The sequence below is a fragment of the Mustela erminea genome, chromosome 5 (assembly GCF_009829155.1).
Source record: "Mustela erminea isolate mMusErm1 chromosome 5, mMusErm1.Pri, whole genome shotgun sequence".
NCBI classification, from domain to species: Eukaryota; Metazoa; Chordata; class Mammalia; order Carnivora; family Mustelidae; genus Mustela; species Mustela erminea.
Window position 1 is genome coordinate 111135847 of NC_045618.1, and position 18019 is coordinate 111153865.

The 18019-nt window shown below is 38.6% G+C and overlaps 1 protein-coding gene across 11 annotated transcripts in view; it reads left to right on the plus strand.

The window, feature by feature from the left end:
- The window catches only part of SYNE2 (spectrin repeat containing nuclear envelope protein 2), a 330018-nt gene that overhangs the window by 157138 nt on the left and 154861 nt on the right, over nucleotides 1-18019 (plus strand). For all 11 annotated transcript variants that reach the window (XM_032344453.1, XM_032344442.1, XM_032344445.1 and 8 more), the window contains exons 39-45: nucleotides 412-614; nucleotides 1071-1190; nucleotides 1467-1758; nucleotides 2943-3094; nucleotides 4022-4331; nucleotides 5900-6064; nucleotides 9060-9401. In XM_032344453.1, the coding sequence (XP_032200344.1) occupies nucleotides 412-614; nucleotides 1071-1190; nucleotides 1467-1758; nucleotides 2943-3094; nucleotides 4022-4331; nucleotides 5900-6064; nucleotides 9060-9401 (1584 nt within the window). The remainder of the gene's footprint in view (nucleotides 1-411; nucleotides 615-1070; nucleotides 1191-1466; nucleotides 1759-2942; nucleotides 3095-4021; nucleotides 4332-5899; nucleotides 6065-9059; nucleotides 9402-18019) is intronic.

Here is an 18019-nt window from a genome sequence, read left to right on the forward strand (position 1 = left end):
CTTAGCAATGGATGCTCAAACCTTGACCCACAAACACTGAAATAAAATGTGGATTCGGGCAAAGTTAAATGTGAATTCGCTGTTTAGGTTTACATGTTGATTTCCAGAAGGGAGCAAGTATTTAGAAGCTGAGCAAAGAAAAACGAAGCTTTCCCAGTCTTATTCCTACTGACATTCATGGTGACCCTGCATTATTTTTCTTGATCCATTTCCAGTGAGTCAGATGTAAACACACATTCTACACCTAACAAATTGGTCATTCGCGTTTGAAGTTAGCCTTGTCTGCATAGCTCTTCTCTTGTACTGGGTGTTTAAAAAGGTGGCCCGTCTCTGGAAAAGCGTCGTGGGGGTTATAGAGACGATACTTTGACTTTGTCAGTAGAACATCATTGACTTTCTGTCTTTCTTAAGGATTTCTTGACTCTTGAAGGAAGAGGCAGTAAAATACAGCAGGTGGGCACTGTACTGAATCATGTTAAGAAGCACCTGCCCAAAGCACATGTTAAGGAGCTTAACAGTTGGATTATAAATCAAGAAATCGAATTAGAAAAAATGGAGTCCGTTTGCCAGGCCCGAGCAAAGGAGCTTAATGACTACTTGCAGCAGCTACTGAGGTAGGAAATAAAGGCAAGATCTAAATAACATGTTTTCTAATGGTACCTTTATATGTTCTGTGCCTCAGTACAGCTGACACTGGGATATACAATACACACAAATTTCACAAATAAAATACATATTTTCAAATCAAAGTTTGTCTCTAGAAGACCGAAGTTAAGAGAATTCGTCAAATTATCTAATATGGTAATAGTTCAGGGGAGAGTCCAGAAATGTTTTCTGTTTGTTTCTTGCTCCTTCTGATACATTTGTATAGCTCGTTGCTTTTATAGAATCCCACTATAATACAGGCTATTATTGTTCGGATTTTAATGTTACAAATTAATTTTTCTGTTAAGAATAACAAAAAAAAGTGGTTAAAAACCTGGTTAGCTTCCGAAATTCATGCCTACCTTCTCTTCATAGACACACTTTTTGCTTCCGTTCTATTTTAACATATGTTAATGTTCTTTTAGACTCCAGGATGACCACAGCAATCTGAGCAAGTGGTTGACTAGTCAAGAAGAGAAATGGGAAGAAATGGAAAAATCAGGAGAGAAAACTGAGCTATTTTGCGAAGCTGTAGCTAGAAAGAGGTAGAGCTGATCTCGTACGAGTGTATTTTCTGCCAGCGTGGTTTCTTACATGGTGCTGTAGCTGCTGTAAACTTTCTGTGATGTTTATTTACATGTGTGTAATGTTATTGCGATTAATGTTAATTTGTTTTTTAATTGTTAATTATTAACAATTAACTTAAGAATTTACAATTGTTAATTAACAATTAAAATTAAACAGTTAAAATTGACAATTAACAATTAAAATAATTGTTAATTATTAAGAGTCATGTTAATTCACATGATGTGAATTTACAGGGAACAGTTTGAGTCTCTGGCCCAGATGACCAGCTCTTTGAAGGAATGTGGGCTTACCGAAGAGGAAGAAATAGTAATGGAATCAGCACATTTGATTGATAGGTACCAGGCATTTTTGAGACAATTATGTGAAATTGATGAAGAGGATAAGTTACCTCCTACAGAGGACCAGAGCTTTAATGATCTCGCACATGATGTTATTCGCTGGATAGCAGGGATTAAAGAGTCCCTTATGGCTTTGAATTCATCGGAAGGCAAAATGCCGCTTGAGGAAAGAATCCAAAAAATAAAGGTATATCAGTGGGAACTGAATTTCAGAGGTCAGAGTGAACTCTAATTTTTAAAAGATTTAGAGGAAAACTACAAAGATTTGTTTCTTAATGGAAAATAGGATCACTGTGGATTGGCTGAAGGCATTCAGATGACTGTGCTTTAAAAGGCAGAAGGGCTGTGTTGGATCTAAAGTTATCTTAAAGCAGACAGAGGAGAGACGGTATAGCCTCTCTTTGTAAGGGCAGTGCCTACAGAGGGTGGCAGTGGGAGTTGGCTCAGATGTAAAGAAATATATGTGTGTCAGGACAGAGAGGCATCAGCAATGTCCAGGGCAGGGCTAGAGAAGAACTCTTCTTCACAGTGAATAGGTATGGTTCATAAAGATGATTAGATATCGAGTGTATTGTGTGGTTCATAAAGGTTATTAGGTGCTGAGGGGATTGCAGAGGGCAAGGAAATCTCAAGCTCCAGCCGGCTCACTTTTTACCCGAGGGGAGAGTCAATAGACGTTAGTCTATTGTCGTTAGTTAAACATGCAGGGGATAGAAGCACATGTGCGTAAAAGGAACCCGGAAGGATTGAAATTAACATTAATCAGAGCATATTACAGGAAGCAATGGTTATGCATCATGAGCTCTAAGGATTGGTGAAGCTCACTGAAGTAATTGGGGTTATACGTGAAAGGCTTTCCAGGGGATGTGAATCTGGAGTTGCGTTTCCAATTAGGGAGAAACTTGATTGTTTAGAGCAAAGGAGGGAAAGAGAGGAACAGGGAGTGGGAATTAATTATGTCGTAGCCCGGGGACAAGAGTTGACAAGGGGCACTGCATTTTCCTGTGGGAAGCCCTAAGTCTCATCTTAAGTGTATAAAAATGTTGTGTTCGGTTGTTACCTTAACTCTCTATCAATAAATAATGGAGTGAATAGGAAGGATTTGCCAGTCTTTCGGGCCTCTGCTTATTTGAAGGCAGTTGAAAATAAAGATGAGAGAAGGAATGCAGTGAGATCAACCTGAAAAATATTTATTGAGAATCAGTTCTGTATCATGTGAAGGAGATAGCATTGTCCTATAAAAATGAGAAGATAATTTTGAAATCTACTCTGCAGTTACTCTAAGTATAATGTATAGAAATCGAAAGATATCATATGTACTTTCCCTAAGTAATACAAATGAGTTTCTAAGTTCTGTTTTATTTAATTCAGGAAATCATTTTACTAAAGCCTGAAGGGGACGCTAAAATACAGACCATCATGAGTCAGGCTGAGAGCAGCAAATCTCCATTGGCTCCAAAGACCCTTACTGATATCAAGAATCAGTGGGACAACACACTCCATTTAGCCAACACATATCTAAGGTAAAGGACAATGCCTTCACTTATTCATGGCTTTCATTACACTGTGAAGCCATAACAAGTATGTTTTGTCTGCCTCCTGGATTTGGATATAATATCTATTGGGGAGAAAGTCTGTAGTGTCAGGGGCATCCACAATGTCAGAGGCAGAAATGAAGACGAAAAGTTCTCTGGATCAGATAGGAAATACCCCGTCTTAACTGTAGCAGTGTTTAGTTTGGCTGGTTCATCAACCCACGGAGTTCTTGGTAACAAATTAGCATTGTCTGTCATTCCACCTTCAGCACTGCTTCTTACCAAAACTCCCCTCCCCCAGACAATCTCAGTAGTCTGCATGATATTACTGTAGAAGAATTATCCTTTTAAGTATATATTCTAAGAGATTCTTAAATGTATAAATGTGGTAAATGTCTGAATTCAGTGGACATAATTCTGGTGAAAATTTTTAATTCATATCACATCTTAAATGATACATTTATTGTTTAGTGGAAATGTGAATTTTATATTTTTTTCTAGGAAGACAGATCAAAACTAAATTTAAATTATAGAAAGTATAAACTAGTTAGTTGGCGAATGTACTGGATAATTATTTATTTTAGTTATATGAGAAAGAGAAATGTAAGATAATATAATTTTAAGCATAGTAAAAACTGTAATGGTCTGGAATCTAAATTATTAAGTGTTTATTCTCAGGTCAAATTATGTAACAAAATATTTTTTTAAATAATACTACACATAATTTTTGTCTTGATTTCTGAGCTAGACTTAGTGCTATTTACAATGTCATTAATGCCAAAAGGAGTCTTCGGGAATAACTAATGTTAGTGTTATTTCAATGCTTTTTATTACAATGTATGTTATATATAATATGCAGAAAGCATTCCAGTTTGCTAAGAGTCATGTCATTTCTAAAATATTTGTTCAACTTAGCCATCAAGAAAAGCTTCTGCTAGAAGGAGAGAAGTATTTACAAAGTAAGGAGGATCTGAGATTAATGCTCACGGAACTAAAAAAGAAGCAGGAAGTGGGCTTTGCGCTGCAACATGGTTTGCAGGAGAAGAAAGCGCAGCTAAAAATTTATAAGAAATTCCTCCAGAAAGCACAAGATTTGACGTCTTTGCTAAAAGAGTTAAAATCTCAAGGAAGTTACCTCTTAGAGTGCACTAAAAATCCCAACTTCAGTGAAAAACCTTGGCTGGAAATAAAGCATCTACATGAAAGTCTTTTGCAACAGCTCCAGGTGAAATGGTCAAAATAAAATTTCAAATGATTGTCATAATTATGCATACTTATGTCATTTTTGTATGTGGAACCATTTTTTGTTCTTTTGGTAAATCAGAACCTTCTAACATTTAATTGATCATTTTGAGATACAAATACTAACTCCTCAATCCGTCAGTTTTGCTGGAAGAATCCAGTGCCTATTGTTTGATGATGATGTTATTTTTTCTCCTCCAGCTTCTCCTTTTCAGGGGTCAAAGGGTTAAGATTTTTTTTTTTAAGATTTATTTATTTGAGAGAGAGAGAACAGGAGAGTGTGTGAGCTCTATCTCATGACCCTGGGATCATGATCTGAGCTGAAACCAAGAATCGGACACTTAATCGACTGAGCCATCCAGGCACCCCTAAGATCTTTTAATGTATCTCTCTGAAAGAGATGTTGTCAAAGTGATCCATGCATCCACCAATCCATCCATTTGTCCATTGGACAAATCTATCCATTGGAATGGTTTACAGTTGACCCTTGAACAAAGTTGAGGGGACAGGGCTGCTGAGCCCCCCACAGTTAAAATTTGTGTATAACTTCTGACTTTCTGAAAACTTAACTGCTATTAGCCTACTAGTGACCAGGAAGCCTTATGGATAACACAGTCGATTAACATGTATTTTGTACGTTATATGTATTATACATTGTACAGTAAGCTAGAAGAAAGAAAATGTTAAAATCACAAGAGGAAACGCATTTACAGTTCTGCACTGTATAAGATCTATGCATGATTGGATCCATGTAGCTCAAACCCATGCTGTTCAAGGGTCAGCTATACATTCATGATTCTGTATAAACCTCCTCAGTTTCCCTCTCTTGAATGGTCTGCAGTAAAAGAGATAAGAGATGTCAGCTTGCCACTGAGGGGGAGTGTATTCTCATAAGAGAATTATCTATATTTTGCATTTTGGAAGTTAGATTCAATGTAAGGATCCTGTGGATGAGAAATCGTGCTCTATAGACCGCAGGAGATGTACAGAGATAAAGAGAGATCCACTTGACTGAAGGGGTTGAGTTTAATAATTACTACTGTTCTGATCAGGTGTGGCCACCTTATGTTCTTATTCCAGGAAGAGAACTTCAAGGTGGATTTGCTTTTGAGTTAGGATTACTTGTTCCTAACACACAGTGTTGGAATTTAATACTTAGGGAAGGAATCCGAGGTTAGGCTGATCTCAGATAGCCTCATTTCCAGCTGTGGATATTTGGTTATACTAAGAAGGATAATTAAGGGAGCTGCTTTATTATAGATGTTTGTGATTTGATGATATAATTTGAAGCATTTATGTTTTGTAAACCTCTTGAGAAATAAATTGTCCTCAGGAATGAAATGAAGGCAAAGAAGCGTGGGGGAAACAAATGTGATTTCAATAAGCCATTTTCAGGGGGACGGAGGAGATTTTACATCGAAATATCTCAGCTACTAAAAACTTTACTTAAATTTTCTGGACAATTTATGGCCCTATTCCTGTTTCAAGATGAAACAGGAGTGAGAAAATTCAGAGACATCATTGGTGAATTGTTGGTGGTTTTATTTTTAGGATTCTGTGCAGAAATTGGAAGGTCATGTTCAAGAACACCACTCATACCAGCTTTGCATCACAGACCTGAATGCCACATTGGATGATATCTCCAAGGAATTTGCCAGTTTTTCTGATATGCCTGGGGATCAAATAGGTGTTGAGGAAAAACTGCAGAAACTGCAGGTATTGATCATGCCCAGACATGATGGGCATGAAAACAGAATCGGTATTAATTATAATGAACAAATCTGTGTCTTTGGTAAGAAATCCAGTTACTCTTCAGGTAACGAAGATGACTAAGGTTCTGATTAGTCATAGAAAATGGGAATGCTCTTTTTTAGTGACCAAGTCCCTTTATAATTTGCATTGAACGTTTCCCTGCACTCCGGACCCTCTGAGACCATTCCACCATGACCAGTCTGTACCTCCCAGAGATCTTTGTTTCCAAGACAGCACAGTGATTCCAGGAGGTACTGGAGAGTCAAAGAATGTATCTGATGCCACAAGACCAAGGGGGAAATGCTTCAGTTTTGCATTCTTTATCAGGGGTGGATGGGAATTGTATCATTTTTACCTTATTACTTTCCATACTCTCGGTCTAAATTAGAGCTCTCTCCAGATGTAAGGCGTCCAAACTCCTCTCCCTCACTTCAACAGCCCCTAGCCTTTTGCAGTAAGGATCACAGACAACCCTTTACCCACATCCTCAAAACACATTCCTTGGATTCTCACTCTTTGCTTAGCCAATGTCAGCAAACCTGAGAGGTGTCTTCTAGAAGAAAACAAACTAAAGCATTTTCTCAGCTACTTCTTTGACAGCTCCTTAACTGGAGATTTCATGGCGTGAGTCTCAAAGCAGCACTGCTGGCCCGAATGTGGGAGTTCTCTCTCTCTTTTTTTTTCTTTTCTTTAAGTTTTTAAATTTATTTAAGTAATCTCTCCACCCGACATGGGACTCAAACTCGTATCCCTGAGATCAAGCTTCACATACTCTTCCAACAGAACCAGCCCCCTCATCTCTTTCATTTAGGGGCCTGGAAATCAAGCAAGCCCTCTCCTCTGTGGCCTGACATTGTGACGGGCTACCTCCCACCTACCCCCTTTTTTTTTCAAGATTTTATTTATTTATTTGACAGGTAGAGATCACAAGTAGGCATAGAAGCAGTCAGAGAGAGAGGAGGAAGCAGGTTCCCTGCTGAGCAGAGAGCCCGATGCGGGGCTCGAACCCAGAACCCTGGGATCATGACCTGAGCCGAAGGCAGAGGCTTTAACCCACTGAGCCACCCAGGCGCCCCGTTACCTCCCTTTTTAACAGCAATCATTTGACAGATGTTCAGGGCTCATCATGTCCACTGTACTGTTTAGGGGCCATGGATAATTAAGAAAAGTGTTAGATGTGAGCCCAGCTCAGTCTTCTCCAGAAAAATTAACATAGAGCCTCTGTTATAGGTAGAAGAAATCTCAGAGGCTATCAAGTTTAGACCCTTCATTTTATATGTGATAAGCTGGGTTCTGGAGAGGTGAGGGACTTACAAGTTCACCCAGAGTAGGGGCTACTGCTCAGGTCTTCTGACCCCATGACACACCTCTACTTGGATGTTGTACACTTATTTATCATTCAGTATGTCCAGAAAATAACTCAACTTCCCTTTCTACCTCTCCATACCAGTAGGCCTGCTTTTTCTTCTGTGTTCTCGGACTCTGAATATTTCTACCATCTCTCCGGGCTTCAGGTCAGAAACCTGGTTATCCGTCCTCTCCCAGACTCCTCAGTCTAGTCAGACATTAAGTGCTGTCTCTATCATGTCTGGAATATCTGTACAATTTGTTTCTCCCCCTAGACCCTCCATTATTGCCTCTTCAGAGAAAGCCCTCACCTCACACACCCCTGCACTGAGTTCTGAATAGGCTCTCTGCATGCACTTGCCACCCTCTCCATGGCAACATCCCCATGGCTGCACCCGGATCATTCTAAAATGCAGTCTGGATCTCCCTTCTTCCAGCTGAATTTGTTTCAATGACTTGTGCAGACTTGTTAGCACAGTTTTCACGTTCTGTTAGAATTGTCTGTTGACTTCTGTGTCTCTCTCACTAGACTATAGGAACCTGACTTGACTGTGTTTTGCTCATCTATGTAACTTTGAAACCTGTCATGATAGGGCTGCCTGGCTGGCTCAGTTGGTGGAGCATGTGACTCTTGATCGTAGCATTGTGAGTTCGAGCTCCATACTGAGTATAGAGATTACTCTAAAAAGATTTTTTTAAAAGATTTTTATTTATTTATTTGAGAGAATGTGAGTGTGAGCATGGGGAGGGGGAGAAGCGAACACCCTGCTGAGCAGGGAGCCCAGTGTGGGGCAGGATCCCAGGACCCTGGGATTGTGATCTGAGCTGAAGGCAGACACTGAACCAACGGAGCCACGCAGATGCCCCAAGATTGCTTGAAAAATTTTTTTAATTAAAAAAACCCAAAAACTATCATAACATTTGTTGCTAGTTAAATGAACAAATACAGGAATACTGTGTAGTCTATTAGGATAGTGACTGATAAATACTATATAATTCACCTAGTAACTTTAAGGCTTATTCTATTTCAGCAGTAACATCAGTAGCTATTATAATACCTCACATTTCCTTTTGAGTCTTAAGGTCTCAAATCAGCCTGGTTTGTTCATGTGTTGAGTCAGTATTGATCGAGTTCCTGCTATGTTCCAGATACTGCATTAAGTCATTGATTTAAGCTTTACTCTGAATTGTAAATATTAGTACTAGATTCGTGTGGGTACATTCTAAATGATTCTTCTATTTTCAGTGCTTTGCACGGAGTAGGCACTTATTATTTAGTATTTTGATTGTGTAAAAAGTCTGTCTCTTGAACAAAATCTATACTTAACAAATACGTGTTGATGCCTCCTACGTTCCAGGAACTGTGTTGGGAGAATTTTCTTTGTTACTTCTGATAAACTTCTAGCATCTTATAAAATCTGTTGGAGATTTAGATCTGGGATGGCACACTGGTTTAAATTTTGCCCAAAGTTTCTTCTTTGTGATATGAACTGGTAAATTTTTTACACTTTCCGCTAGTGGAGCAGAATACTCTGTGATTTATAAAAGTCAATTAACTCTCGTGACCATTGAACAGAGGTACTTTTCGTGACAATCTTTTCTCCACTTACAGGAACTAGAGAATAGACTCCATTTGCAAGATGGCACATTAAAGCAGATTTTAGCTTTAGCAAACTCCATCAAGCAAAATACATCTTCAGTGGGACAGAAGATTATTAAAGATGATATAAAATCACTTACCTGTAAACAGAAGGACTTGGAAAACAGACTTGAATCTGCCAAGCAGGAGACAGAAAATTGTCTCAATAGCATTCTCAACTCAAAACACTCATCAGAACAGAGAGAAAAGTTTACTCTGCCAGGCAGAGAGAAGGAGGTCACTTCTGAAGTGCATGAGTCCACTCAGGACTCCAGTGCACTGGAAAAGTTTGAGGAAGACTGCAAGATAAACAAGGTAAGTGCTAATGATTGCATCTCTAAGACATAGCATCTGAGAATGAAGAGGTGTTGGGCTTTGAAAAGAGGGTGGTAAATCAAGCCTTCTGATTTCATAATTAAACCCTCAGTGTGCTGGCTATTTGTGATGCCCACTCGTAAGAAGAGCCCTTAGAAAACTATCCAAGATTTCAGTGGTGAAATATTACTGTTTAGTCTGTTAAAATGTCAGTCATCAATTTAGGTTGATTATTCTCTCTGATATGTAATCAGATACAGTTTCTTGGGTCAAGAGCACAAAGGCAAATTAGAAAAGGCAAAAGAAAAGAAAGTGTGTTCTATCCATTTTCCGAGGGAAAAAAATCCCAAGAGCCTTATTTCTTTTTTTTTTTTTTTTTTTTTTTTTTTTTTTTGTGGATTTTATAATGAAATCAGAGACTACTTCAAAGGACAGTTTCCTTCTTTTTCTTCTCATGTTAACTCTATATTGCAAATGCATCTTTAAATGTTGTCAGATCCCTTGGTATGAGAATACCAACATTCAGGCTCCTGATTTTCCCTAGGGAGAAGAAAGAAGAATGTTGTTTTGTTTTCATTCTCCTATGGCTCTTAAAGTTCTTTCTCACAGGGTAGAGATTGAAATGAAAAAGGCACAGAGAACCATCCAGTAAACCATATTTGAAAGGGTCTTTCTGTTAGGCAGCCTCTCACAGTCCAAGGTCCAGTGGGACATTGGCAAAGGCTAGACCATTCAGGTGTAAGTTCTCATCAGCTTTTTATGGACTATGTGATCAAAAGCAATGAAAAGAATGTGCATTTCTGTTGTCTTCTTAAAACAGCAGTCCATGAGGGTGCCTGGGTGGCTCAGTCAGTTAAGCATCTAACTTCGGCTCGGGTCATGACCTCTGGGTCCTGGGATTGATCCCCAGGTTGGGCTCCCTGCTCAGCAGGGAGTCTGCTTCTCCCTCCCTCCCCCCCTCATGCTTTCTCTCTCTTTTTCTCTTTCTCAAATAAACAAGTAAAATCTTAGAAAACAAAACAAAACAGAAATGCATGGAAGATTATAGGAACCAGATAGTGTTCTCTAGAAATGTGTAAAACCGTAAATGCCAATGGAGCATCTGTCTGGCCATGAGAAAAGACTTACTAAATCCCACAAGCAGTGTTAGATATCACTAAGGAAAATGTCTTAAGGAATGGAGGGCCCATACCTGTGACTCCTGAGGAGTATATATAAAAGAAACTTTCTTAACAGTATTAAATAGCAGTAGTTAAGTGAGAAAGAAAAAAAAAAAAAAACAAACCTGAGTGCTTTCTATCCTAATACATGATGTTGCTATAGGGAGTTGCTTAATAACTTAAAATTAGCTTCTCAGACCCATTTTGGCTGTGAGCTCCCAAAATACAGTAGAGTATATTGAAAGCTAAATAAAACTTATAATCCAATAATAAGAGTTTTTATAATTTAATTAGCATTTACTTGATCTTGAATGATGAGTTATTTATAATTTATGATACTTCATTAAAATATTTTTCCATTGAATCATGTAAGACAGATATATTGTAATATAAATTTTTATTTGATTTGTGATGCCTTGTGTCATGGTCAGAAGACTCATGTTTGTGAAGGAGAAAATAAGCTACTTTTATTTATTTATTTATTTTTAAGATTTTATTTATTTGACAGAGAGATCACAAGTAGGCAGAAGAGGCAGGCAGAGAGAGAGAGGCGGGGGGAAGCAGACTTCCGCCTGAAGTAGAGAGCGGACACAGGGCTCGATCCCAGGACCCTGAGATCATGACCTGAGCCAAAGGCAGAGGCTTAATCCACGGAGCCACCCAGGCACCCTGATAAGCTACTTTTAAACCTAAAAAAGTGATAGAGGTACTTTAGTCTTCAAGTAGGTTTAGGGTAGAGGAGTGGTTTGGGGTAGAGGTTTGTGGTTTTAATTCTCTAGAAATATTTTATTGTGACTTTTTATTCTTTTGTGACATGAATCTTTTTTTTTTTTTTTCTCTGCTTGTGCTTTTATTTCCTCTACTCTAAGTACTGGCTTGATTTATTTTATTCTATATAATATACTATGAAGGACCAAGAATAGTTTTAATGTTGAGCAGCTAGTAAAGGCGATCAAAACATGCATAAACATGTGTAAGACTCAAGTGTAAAGACTTAAGCAGGAGTCTCTGAGTAACATAAAAGCACCATTTACTGAACTGTAAGTCTGATTAATCAGAAGCTATTATGATAGTGAAAATAAGCATTTAATTGATTAAAAATACTTTTCAAGGCCTCTTTTGTGCTAATCATTCTGCTCAAATATGCCATCAGTTATCATGGTTTTAAAATGTAACACTAATTATGGACTCCTGGGTGGCTCTGTAGGTTAAGCGGCTGCCTTCAGCTCAGGTCATGATCCCAGGGTCCTGGGATCAAGTCATGCATCGGGCTCCCTGCTCAGCGGTGAGTCATCTCCCTCTCCCTTTGCCCCTGTCCCCTGCTTGGCTCACACACTCTCTCTCAAGTAAATAAATAAAACCTTTTGAAATATTAAAAAAATCTAGCAGTGACTAAATATCTAATTAATGCTCATTTCACATGCCTTTTTGGGATCTACAGGGGCTTTTGTCAGATCCTTTAAAATTGCCTCCAGAAGAATTTTTAGGAAGCTTTATTTTCTTCTACTTTTTTCTTTAGTAAATTCCATTCGATCTTAGAGTTTTGTTGAAGGTGTGATTGCATTTGTCAAAAATTGCGATTATTGTATGTATGTATTTCAATCTGTTGCCAAGAATTTCATTTTTTAAAAAAATTTATTTATTTAATTTTCAGAGATTGAGAGAGAGAGCATAAGCAGGCAGAGTGGCAGGCAGAGGAGGCAGAGAAGCAGGCTCCCCACTGAGCAAGGATCCTGATGTGACTTGATCCCAGGACCCTGGGATCATAACCTGAGCCGAAGGCAGCCTCTTAACAGATGGAGCCACCCAGGCGCCCCTCCAGGAATTTCATTTTAGATGAAATTCAGGCAATAACTTAGATCTGGACCTTTGGTTGACTTTTTCTTTAATAACGCAATATTAAGGGAAACCTGGAGGCAAAAGAAATTGCAGCATGTAAACTGAAGGATATGGGTGCTTATGATCCAGTATCTCTGGGTATTCTTATAGAAGTGACTTTCTAAGAGTTTTTAAATATGAGGAGGCAGAACTGCCTTCTATCTTCTCTTCCTGTGTAGGCAAAACAAAGTAACAAATTAGGATATGGAAAAATTGAAGACTGACTAATCCCTTCAGATTTGAGGTGTCCATAAAGGGAAATGATAAAGAGGAAGAAAAACGAAAGTAATACATTCATAGTTTGTTATTATTCTAAAAACTCATAAAACAGCATTACAAATTAACTGGTATTAAAGGTTCTTTCTTGCCCCCTCGTTCCCCAGTGTCAACCTACGTGATGTAATTGCTCCTAAAACAACCTTTTGCCTATAATTACTTCTTTTAATTCCTTGTCATTAGGTATAATTGTTAGTATATCTGAGTTGTTTTTTCTTTTCAAAAATTCCTGAGCATTTATCATTTCAGTGTTTAAGAAGGCCTTCATAGAGAAATTCTGAAACGTAGCTAGTCGCAGATACAGGGAAAACATGTCAGGTGTCCAGCTGAGGGTGAGCGACCAGAAACACAGTAGAGTCAGGGAAAACCACTTCCAAGGTAAAGAGCTTTCACTCCTGGGGTAAATGATGCCTATTTTTGGTGTTATCCTGATAATTCAGTAAAAAAAATTTTTGTTAATAGAAACACATAGTTGGGCCACATGCCAGCTCTGTCTTGGAAGTGTACTACTTTGCTGGTTTTGGCCTGTATACAAATATACAAATCTTGCTTCTTGCTCTGGAGGTATTTTTCGTAATGCAAGATTTATTCCTTTACAGGACTAGTGACTTAGATCGTGTATGTGGTGTTGACATCTGTGAGCAGTGTACATTGGAGAACATGTTCCCAAGTCCTGAAATCTTATAGGGTGGGGGACCTTAGAAACTTTCTAGGCTAACCCTTGTGTTTCAGGTGAGGGAATTGAAGTCAGAGATGATAATTGGCCGAGTTTATACTCCAGCAGCCCTGGGACTAGAACCCATGTTCTCTACCCAGCCTGTTGCTTGGTGGCTTACCCTTACCATTTTCTTGAATGCATTGTGTGGGTTGTTAATTGAGGCTTAATATGCTAATGTACTGTCAGACTCAGTGAACCTTTATTGAGTTCTTGGGTCTATTTTGAACCTTCTCTACTCTCAGTAAACCCAGCCAAAGCCTATGCTCTCATTCCTAGCAGATGTCTGGCCAACAAGAGCTAGATTGGCAGATCCGCAGTTTCTTTCTACTCTGCCTTAAAACCCACAGATGATTCATCTTAACAAACAAAAACTAAATAAAATGCTCTTATTTTTTGCCCATTATGATTTCTTCTACACATCCATTCAGTAAAAATTTATTGAGCAGACAATGAGGGTTCAATGGTAAGCAAAAAATAGGCATGGTCTGTATTCTCACTGAGCTTCTAGTCTAGAGGAGGAGGCATATATTAATCAACTAATTAACTAATGAGAGCCTGATTACCGAAACAAAGTGAAAGAAGACTAGTTCCATGACAGTCTGTAATAAAGGAGTCTGACCTCAGCTGTAGTCAGAGCTTCTCTAAGGAGACAACATTTGAATGGAGACCCGAAGGGTGGGTTGGAGTTAACAGAGCTTAGGGCTGGCTCTTGGGAGGATTTTTGACAGAGAAAATAGAATTTCCTCTTGTGGTGGGAGAGCGCATGAGGAGTTAGAAGGGATGAAAAGAGAGGGTGGAGGCAGAGAAGAGTGACAGAGTGGGGGCCTGAGAGGTGGGCGAGTCTGGCTGCATCACAGGCGCCTGAGAGGTCACGTTAACATTGTAGACATGACGCTGGCACAGAGAGGCGGCCTCTGAGACTGTGTTGATCTGCCTTTCGATTTGTCACTGGTGGTGATGATGTATGTTTATCTCTAAATTGTTTTTCACTGCTTCATATTGGGATGCTTTAGAGAAGAAAGAAATATATCCTCTAGGCTTGTATGATACTGTCCTACTGTTAGCAAGTTACAGGTGATAGATTTTGGCTTCTCACTTTGCTAGAATTATGATAGCCATGGGGCCCCTGTCCCTGAACAGGGCAGGGGATTGTGAAGCTGGTGCCAGGCTTCCTTCTGTTGGCTGTTTTTATTTGTTTGCTAAGCCAGACATGGAGCTCCATTATGTAAAGCCCATTGTTTTAAATGTGAATGAAGAAGGTTTACTTTGTGAATTAAGGCACATATAGATGAAAATATCATGCCCCTGCCCTTAAGGAGAGTTGATGATACTCTTTCTCTCACTTCCTATTTCTTTTCCAAACAGGCCAAACTCTAAGGAAAGATATGTGGTTGAAAAAAGTAGCATTTCTTTAAAAATTAAACATAGCTGGTGATATAACTCAGCCAGTCTTTTGAGAGAACGGTCATTTTCCACTTTAAATTTTTTAACCTTAAAAATTCCATTTATGCTCAGAGGCTCAATATGTACACTTTTTACACTGTTTAAAAGTTACACTTTTGGGGGTGCCCAGGTGGCTCAGTCGGTTAAGCATCTGTCTTCGGGGCTCAGGTCATGATGCCAGTCAGGGTCCTGGATGGAGCCCCGCATCGGGCTCCCTGTCCAGTGGGGAGTCTGCTTCTCCCTCTTTCTCTGCCCTCCCCCATACTCGTGTTTTTTCTCTCTCTGTCTCTCAAATAAATAATCTTTTTAAGAAAGTTATACTTCTGTATGTTTATGCTAATTAAAAAAAAACACTTTTTAAAGGGAAATTCCAGGAGAGGTGGGGAATGGAAAGAATCAGATGTTCAGGGTTTTAGGGGTCATAAGGACTCATGAGAAGCCATGTATTGAAGTGGATAGTCCATAACAGACATAGGCTCTTGAAAAGCTTATACTCTGGGAGAAAGATAGACCAGAAAATCTCTAACCCAGAGAAAGGACTAGGACGAAATGTGGGAAGAAAAGTTCTCCCATGAAATCTAAACTAAACCTATATCTCAAACAGGTTTAGAGTTCAAGTCTATACTACTTGCATTATAGAGTAGGTCAAATCAAGAAATGAACAATAAATTCAGTCTCTATGTCTGTCATCTACATACCCAGCTATCTACCTACCTGTCTTCATGGGATACTTGGAAGAAGCAAGCACAAATCCACAGAAATAGGTCACTTGTATCAATTAGGCCAAAAGAGTTCCCACAGTGAAATGAAAGAGAAGTCTGATATTGAGCTAGTACCAATGAGTTAATCAATCAGGCAGTGATGAATACAAAGGAACAGTCTACCACAGGGAAGGGACCTCATTACTACAAATGAGAGGAATTAGTGCATTAAGAAAGTGAGATTATGAATCAGTCTGGAATATATTATACAATATGTTTAAAATGATTAGTGATAGAAAAGATGGATTTGAAATCATAAGAAGAAAGTAAAATACTTTGAGAAAAACAGTAAGATTTGAGAAGGAACCATATGGAACATCAGTAAATAAAAAAAATTAGTCATTGAAATGAAGATTGCTCTGGATAAGTTAAGCAGCAAACTTAAACTGAAGAGAATTAGTTATCTAAAATATATGACTGAGAAAATTACCCATAATCCAACACAGAGCTGTAAAGAGATGGAAAATAGGAAAAAAAGTTTGAGACCTAGAAGATGTACTGACAGTGAGATGGTCTAACACAAACCTGAATGGAGTTGTAGGAGAAAAGAGTAGAGAAAATAAAATAAAAGCAAGCCTGGGAATTTTCCAGAATTGGGGGAAAATATGAATCTTGAGTTTCGGAAAGTACAGAGAGCCTTGAACAAGCTAAACAATAAATCACTAAAGCCAAAATGAAGTATCTCAAAGGCAACCAGACTAAAAGTAATTATGTTGACAATAAATTTTTCAATACTGAAAGCCAGGAATAGCATCTGCACAGGGCTGGGAGAAAGACAGTTATTAGCCTGCACTTTGATACCCAGTTGAACTATCATTCTGGAGTGAGGCAAAATACTTGAATTTTTCTGACAAGGACTGAATTTATCAAAAAACTCACCCAGAAACACATTACAGAACTTAAATGTGAAAAAAAAAATGTTAAAGCCTTTGCAAGAAAATATAAAGAATATTTTTATGTTCTCAGAGTAGAAGACATTCTTAAGCAAACTCTGAAAACAGAATCCAAAATAGGAAATGTCTGATGCAGGTGACTGCATTAAAACATTAAACTCAGGCACTTGTGTGACTCAGTCTGTTAAGTGTCTGCCTTCGGCTCAGGTCTTGATCCCAGGGTACTGGAATCAAGCCCCACATAAGGCTCCCTGCTCAATGGGAAGCCTGCTTCTCCCTCTCCCACTCCCCCTGCTTGTGTTCCCTCTCTCATGGGCTTTCTCTCTGTGTCAAATAAGTAAATTAATCTTTAAAAAAAATATTTAAAAAAACCACAAAAACATTAAACTCTTGTTCAACAAAGAAATCACATATAAAGTTTAAAGGCAATCTACTGGAAGATAATAATTGCAGTGAACAAAACTATTAGGAGATTAGTATCCAGAATATGAAAATAAACACCAAAATCACAAATCAACCCAGTAAAAAATAGATAGCAGATATGCAAAAGTAATTCATAAAAGGTCATATGGCCAATGAACATGAGAGTAGCTCAGTCTTTTTTTTTTCTTCAAGTATAATTGGCATACAATATCCTTTTAGTTTTATGTGTACATTATTGTGATTTGATATTTTTATACATTATGAAATGATTCCCAGGATAAGTCTGGTTATCATCTCTCACCATACAAAGTTGTTACAATATTACTGACTATGTTCTATATACTGTACATTACATCCCCATGACTTACTTATTTTATAACTGGAAATTAGTACCTCTTAATCCCCTTCACCTCTTTAACCCAACCCCCCAAGCCCTTCTGACTCTGGTAACAAGCAGTATCTATGAGTCTCTTTGTTGTTTTGTTTTTAAAGATTTTATCTGTCCACTTGAGAGAGACATAGTAAGAGAGAGAGAGAGAGAGCATGAATGGGGGGAGGAGGGAAGCAGAGGAAAAGGGAGAAGCAGACTCCCTGCTGAGCAGGGAGCCTATTACCCGGCCTCAACCCAGTACCCCAAGATCACAACCTGAGCCAAAGGCAGACACTTAACTGACTGAGCCACACAGATTCCCTTGGTTTTTAAAATTTTTGCCCGCCCCCCCTTTCAAAATTAAGTAAGTTCTGTGCCCAGCGTGGGGCTTAACACTCAACCCCAAATCGAAAGTCGCATGCTCTATAAACAGAGCCACAAAGGTACCCCTCTGTTTTGTTCTTTTAGATTCCATGTATGAGTGAAGTGATACAGTATTTGCTTTATCTGTCTGACTTGTTTCACTTAGCGTAATACCCTCAAGGTCCACCCATGTTGTCAAAAATGGCAAGATTTTATTCTTTCTTACGACTGAGCAATATTCCATTGTATATATACGCTACACTTTCTTTATCCGTTTATCTACTGAGGGACACTTCGGTGGCTGCCATATCTTGGCTGTTGTAAATAACACTG